The sequence below is a fragment of the Pundamilia nyererei genome, unplaced genomic scaffold, assembly GCF_000239375.1.
Source record: "Pundamilia nyererei isolate P.nyererei 1_Seehausen unplaced genomic scaffold, PunNye1.0 scaffold00001, whole genome shotgun sequence".
In the NCBI taxonomy this organism is placed as follows: domain Eukaryota; kingdom Metazoa; phylum Chordata; class Actinopteri; order Cichliformes; family Cichlidae; genus Pundamilia; species Pundamilia nyererei.
This window is the reverse complement of record NW_005187402.1, coordinates 3,102,718-3,109,192: the sequence shown is the minus strand read 5'-3', so window position 1 is coordinate 3,109,192 and position 6,475 is coordinate 3,102,718. Positions and strand designations below refer to the sequence as shown.

Sequence of the window (6,475 nt, the reverse complement as noted above, 5' to 3'; positions counted from 1 at the left end):
GTCAGGTTTCAACATTGATTCAACATCAAAACCTGACGTTGTTTCAACGTTAAAAAAGGGTGCAAGAGTGACGTTAGGTCAACGTCACACTTCAACGTTGATTCAATGACACAGCCTGATATTGACTCAACATTGTTTCAATGTTTCCTTGCTATCTGGGGAGTGAAGCAGAAAAAACGTGCAACAGAGAGAGAGGGTGAGCGAAAGACAAAAAAACCCCCACAGCTTGCGATAAGGAGCTGGCTCACATCATTCACGGCTCTAAGAGCCGTTTCGTTTGCGACCGACACATCACTATAGCACAACACCTGGAGCTAAGGGGGCAAAACAATCGCATGAGTGCTGCTGTTTGACTGAGGAAGAATAAAGTAGTCGTGGTAAGCCAATCACATGACAGCTTAAAGACAAAGACACAAAGCGATATATACCAGTTTATAAATATTGTTTTTTGTCTGATTTTAGATCAATTGTGTTAATACAGTATGTCAAAATGAAAACATAACTGTAAATTCAGACACGTGAGGATGTGCTGAAAAGACTGATACCAAACAAGGCAAAGTAAATCGTTTTTAAAGGTGAAATGTGGAGGGAAAATCAAAAGTAGTTAAAAATGGCCGATTATACCCTGGACCCCAGAGGGTTAAACGTTATTTTTAAAGTAACGCAATAGTTACTTTTCAAGTAATTAATGACTTTTAGAATACTGTAACTCAGTTACTAACTCAGTTACTTTTTTGAAGAAGTAACTAGTAACTATAATTAATTACTTTTTCAAAGTAACTTGCCCAACACTGGTGGTCATTCAGTGGGTTTTTCAGGGGGTTAGAGGGCAAGAGGGGTGAGGGGTGGATTCCCATTCATTTTCTATGGCAGTCACTTTTGACCGGGAACGCCACAGATGTAACAAAGCTGATTAAAACACTCAAAATTCAACGAAAGCGGTGCTCATCGCTTTTATATGTTCAAGTGCATAGTGTGGAGGATGTTGTAAGGCCTTGAGGCAACCAGATGTAAAACACAATATTTATCAGTCTTTAGTTTGTAAATCAATCAGATTTGACCTGAACACGACAATAAAACAAATACAAATGCAACAAACTGTGACAGCATCATCGTCACTGCCGCTTCATATAAATAAGACTGTATTTACAGATGTGCGCCTAAATAGGTTTCTATCCTTAGTTGGCGACAACTGAGTACTATGTAGTCATGGAACAAATGACACGTCAATGTAAAAAATTTGCCTTTTTTATAATGTGAGGTTAGCGTGTGTGACCTGAGTAAAAATCAATCAAATATTACGGGAGTGGCTTCGGTACCAGGACGGTCCTGCCTATACCAGGTTTAGTACCAATCGGACTGACTGTAATTTTGACCCATAAAGTGCCCATTCCAGAAACACAGATACAGTTTGTAATTCTGCGTCTGTACAGCACCACAGTGCATTTTAAATAAATCAGTCGAGGTGTGATTGAAGCACAAACTTTCAGCTTTAACTTAAGTTGAAGTGGGTACTTCAATCATATCAGGTTTCTCAGATTTAGAGTCTGCCGTGGTTGTGTGCACAGGCCAAATTGGAAAAATTTAATATGGTGTTTAGCGCTGCTGCCTCACAGCAACATTATCATTATTAACACTGTGTGAGTTGCATATGACAAATTGTCTCAGGGTGTTTAATCCACTGAAACACAAACAGCATTGTTCTAATAATGTATATCCTACTACAGTAAACGTTTTTGGAAAAAGAATTATGAGGTGAATAAAACCTCAGCATGTATCAAAATGTGCAGAGTAATTGAATGGGGACAGTGTAAACATCTTAATCCCTCCCTGCGCATTTGTAAAATTTACATTCTTCATTGTGGACCAGTAAGCTAACAGCGGACATAAAGATCATATTGAATCATTAAAATGATTAAAATAGAAAAACTCTTCATTGCACTGTAGTAAGAAGCAGGTGTTTAACATCCACTTTGTGCTTGAATTTGATAAGATTTCCATACGTCCAAAAGCTGGTTAGAGCTGTGCAGCAATGTTGTTATGACAGAAGTCCAGTAACAGTTTCCCGTGTCTGATGGCTTCCAAATCATAAACATATCATTACGAGGAGGATCTGTCAGTGGAATACCCAGATGTTTCATGCACAGTCCCACATACACATCTTCAATGTAAAGAGCTCTGACATGCTGAGCAGCCTCCAGTATCTTCCTGGTTAAATCCAGAGAGAACACATAGCCCAGTCCAATGGCATAAGTTGGATAGACTGACTCGGGGAAGGTGGAAAACGGCAAAAACCATTTAGAGTTTTGGTCTCGAAGAACAGGAGCAAACCTTACCACGATTCCTGTCATGTAGAGATGTTGAGGGGCCTTTAAAAGCATCCCGACAAGGTTGTGCACATTGAGGAACGTGTCGCTATCAACCTTCATGGCATAGGAGGTCTGGGGGCAATGGGTGCTGAGCCATTCAAACATAAGCATTGTTTTGATGGTGAGGTTATGGTAGCTGTCCAAGAAGTCACTCTGGAGAATGTCACGATGGTCCCGGCTTTCACGTAACAGCTGAGAAAGTGAAATTGAAAGCATCATTTAATAAATTAATAATTAGTAATGATTCTTCAGTTAACTCACTCACTGATACAGCAAACATGATACATGTTTGGTAGAGTGGTCTGAAAAGACTAAATCAGATCAAGCCACATCGAAATCTTATAAGTAAAGGAAGTTGTGTTTGTACTGGATTTTCTTTGGCTGCTTGGAATCTGATCCTTCTTTCCTTCCTCTGCTCTGACTCTCTTGTGACTTTTCTAAATCATCTGGTGTAGCTCATTCACCCTGTACTATGTATTCCTGATAATAACAAGAAGGGAAATGTGTGGAAAGTTTACTACAATGGACTGAAGCCACTCACTTGTTCTTCAATGGTCTCTGCTCCATTTTCCTCTCTGGACTGTCCCAGTATGAAGTAGTGGCTGACCACTTTGCCCTGCACCATTGTTACATTCCCCCACGTGCTGCGGATCATGTGACGAGCCTCTCTGTTGTGGGGTGCAACCGGGATCATTAGAACCAGGAATGGGCTTTCCTCCCGACATCTGTTCAGTTCATCCAATATGAAATGGTACTCGTGTGGGTACGCCACAGTGTACTGCAAGGAATAATGAGACTGAGATCTGTGCAAGCAGAGAAGGCTGGTGATTTTTGTGCATTGTACTTGATAATACTAGATTCATATTTTCAATTTGAATTTTGCATCTTTTCTAAAATGAGCTTCAGAATGAGAGATAAAATATGTATGTTTTTAAAAAAGAAAGAAAAAAAGAAAAGTTAATCTTCTCTTGTCCAGATCTGACTTGGCTGTTTGTGCCGTCTGTGAAAACTAGTATAGCAAATGTACATAACACAGTCAGCGTTATTTAAGTTTTCTTTATTAGATGGGAGGAGTTGTTAAAATAGGTCATGTAAAGCAGGAAATCAAACCAAACCAGGGCCACAAACCAATACTGACAAAACCCACTCTATGTTGAAAATACAGAAACCAAGTCTCTGATGTTACAGCTGAATAAAATGACAACCCTTCATTACAAACTTCCCATATTTCTTCTCTGTTCTCTTGTTCAGCTTCAATTTTGTCACCTCAGTTCTTCTGAAGTGACGAGGAAACTAAGAAGTTGTGACTGAGGCGAGGCCGACCTCAGCATAGAGCTTGTACTTCTCAAACTCTAGTGCAGGATCCTTTCCTAGCAGACAGGTGCTCTTCCATCTTCCATGCTATAAATTTTGTTTGACCACCCCATTTCAGAAAATTAGAGAACCCTGAGCTGCCACTAATAAAACATATACTATGTGTTTAATTAGCTAAAAGAAATCGTTGATACGTCACAGTCATAATAATTATGAACATGTATTTCTTCAAATATTTTAAATATAAATGGATAAAATGAGATGAAGAACATCACGGTAACACGACTACATCATGATGACTTTAACTTAACTAGTTAACTAGTTTCAGTTCAGAAAAACATCGAACTGATCACTTTTGTGACTAATTTGTAGAGATAATATTGTTAGTGTTGCCTTTGCACAGATTATGTGGAGGCCAGTGAATATACTTACCTCGTCAACTAGAGGAGGTACACTGTCGTGAGAGGTACTTGAGTTTGGGGTGGATGTCCTTGGGTTTAAAGACCATGATTCTTGGAAAACGGAGCTGTAGATCACTAAAGTCCCGACCATGATCAAAGCCGCCACATACCACAAGCATCTTCTAAATTTTATCCACGGAGTCCTTTCACTGCAAAGAAGTTAAAGTGATTAGTATTTATCAGCACTGCAGAAGCACTTAAGAGTATCCAGGGCAGTTCATTTGTTCTGCATTTTGTCATGTTACAGCTGATTCCAAAATGAATTACATTCATTTATGTTTTTGATTTTTTAATAAATTTGCATGTACTTGGGGTATTGTGTGTACAATTTTGAGGTGAAACATGATTTCCATCCATTTTGGAATAAGGCTGACACAATGTGGAAGAAGTGAAGGGCTGCGGTGAAGCTCACTGTTGCTGGGCTGAAATGAGAAAGCACTTTGACTTTTGCTTTCACATCAGACACATGCCACCACTCTAAGAGTCACAATGTTTTTCCACTCTGTGGCACTGCTGTGTGCGCTTTATTGTGGACTTAACACAAGTTAACTAAGAATTTCTGCTAAACTCTATCAAATTCTACAAATTACAATAATTGATATATATATATTGTTAGGGATTTTAAAAAAAAAATAAAGAAACAAACAAAAAAACAACAAAAAAAGAAAAGTTAATCCTTTCTCATGCAGATTTGACTTGGGTATTTATGCAGTTTGTGAAAATCGGTATACCAAATGTACATAATGCATAGTCATTTCACTTAATTAGGACCTGTAAAGGAAGAACCAAAACCAGACACAACAATAAATACTGACAAAACAGAGGTTTCTACATTGCTAAAGGCAGAACAGAAAAGAAACCCAACTTCTTAAGGCAGGAACCAAAACTTTCTCTGATGTTATAGCCTATAAAACGGCAACCCCAGAATCATAACTCCATTTTCATTCTCACAATTACTTTTTGTCAGCAGATTAGACATGTGACCAACCCATCTCCAGACTGGTGACAACAAGCCACCTAAATAATATCTGGTCGTAAGCTAACATTAATGCAGCTAATTTCAGTATGTCCTAAAAATGAGACTTCCCCTTCGACAAACATTTTAATTGTATTCTCATTTCATGAGAGTTTATTCACAAAGTGTCCAAGTCAGTTTAACAGACTCATTGACTTTGATGTTGTTTTACATCCTCCTCTAGAGTAGATAGACTTGGACACCCTGCATATTGACAGCTGAGGTAAACAGGTGATTGACAGCCTACACTCACAACAGGTCATAGGGCGATTTTGAGGTAAAAATATCAAAATATTATTTAACTGACACATATCCTGCTTTTACTCCTGATTTATTTCCAAATGTTGAAATCATTCAAATATGTTTAAATTTAGATGGCACCCCATAACAGTCAACGTGTATAAAGACAGTGTGTCTTGCAAACATCACATTTTATTTGTTTGATATCTGTTGGCTGACTAAATTGTGTTTCTCTTACAGTGGTCACCAAAGCTAAGATTATGCAATGCAGTTGGGAAGGCTAAGAAAACAGATCTGACTGCAATCTGTAATCCACTGGCATCTGACAGTGAGATTTTACACACTGTAGCTTCAAGCACAATCAAATTGTGTCTAGATTCAGATGAATTTCTTTTGTGCAAATTAAAAAATATTGTAATTACATTTAAAAAAACAAAAAAACTGTCTTATTTATTGGGACATCAATTTTAGGATGCTTCCTTTAATTGCATGATATAACTAAAAGTTATCCTTTAAGCACTGAGTGAAGTCCTTGTCATTTGTTAGTCTTTTCTGTGTATGGCAGTCAGATAACCACAACACTTGCAACTTCCTTGTAGACTTGCGTTTTGTGACCACAACTATTTTAAAGTTTCCTGTTTGTAATGTAGAACCAGATGACGCATCAACACATTTTCATTTGAAAGTTATCTATACATTTCTGAATATAATTCTTTAATGTTATATGAAGCCCCAGTGTGTCTCAAGAATAACTTATATTATTTGGGAGTTTGCAAGAAGTCATCAACAGCAGCTCAAACAGTCTTATGAGTCTTAGGCTATAAAATCTTGATAACTACCAGGTTTAGTGTACTAAATGGGGAACATCAACAAGCTTGCAATAGCAGAGTTACAACAACCAAAAATTGAGGAAGTTACTGTAAGTGCACAAAATATATAGGTATGTGTCACCTGCTAATGTCCCTAAAGGCATTTATTCAGTAGTTAATCAGCAGAATGAAAGCAATGTAAAAAGACTAATGTGACACCCTGACTACTCCTCACATTTAGCTCTGAATAGAAGTGGATAGAAACAA

The 6,475-nt window shown here is 37.9% G+C and overlaps 1 protein-coding gene across 2 annotated transcripts in view; it reads right to left on the bottom strand.

Moving 5' to 3' along the window:
* Window positions 1-785: 785 nt before the first annotated feature.
* The window catches only part of LOC102203850 (beta-1,3-galactosyltransferase 2-like), a 10,784-nt gene continuing 5,094 nt past the window's right edge, over window positions 786-6,475 (bottom strand). For both annotated transcript variants that reach the window (XM_005719423.1, XM_005719424.2), the window contains exons 2-4: window positions 4,116-4,293; window positions 2,911-3,147; window positions 786-2,561 (exon numbers count right to left, since the gene is read on the bottom strand). In XM_005719423.1, coding sequence (XP_005719480.1) covers window positions 1,962-2,561; window positions 2,911-3,147; window positions 4,116-4,293 — 1,015 coding nt within the window. In that variant the 3' untranslated portion in view covers window positions 786-1,961. The remainder of the gene's footprint in view (window positions 2,562-2,910; window positions 3,148-4,115; window positions 4,294-6,475) is intronic.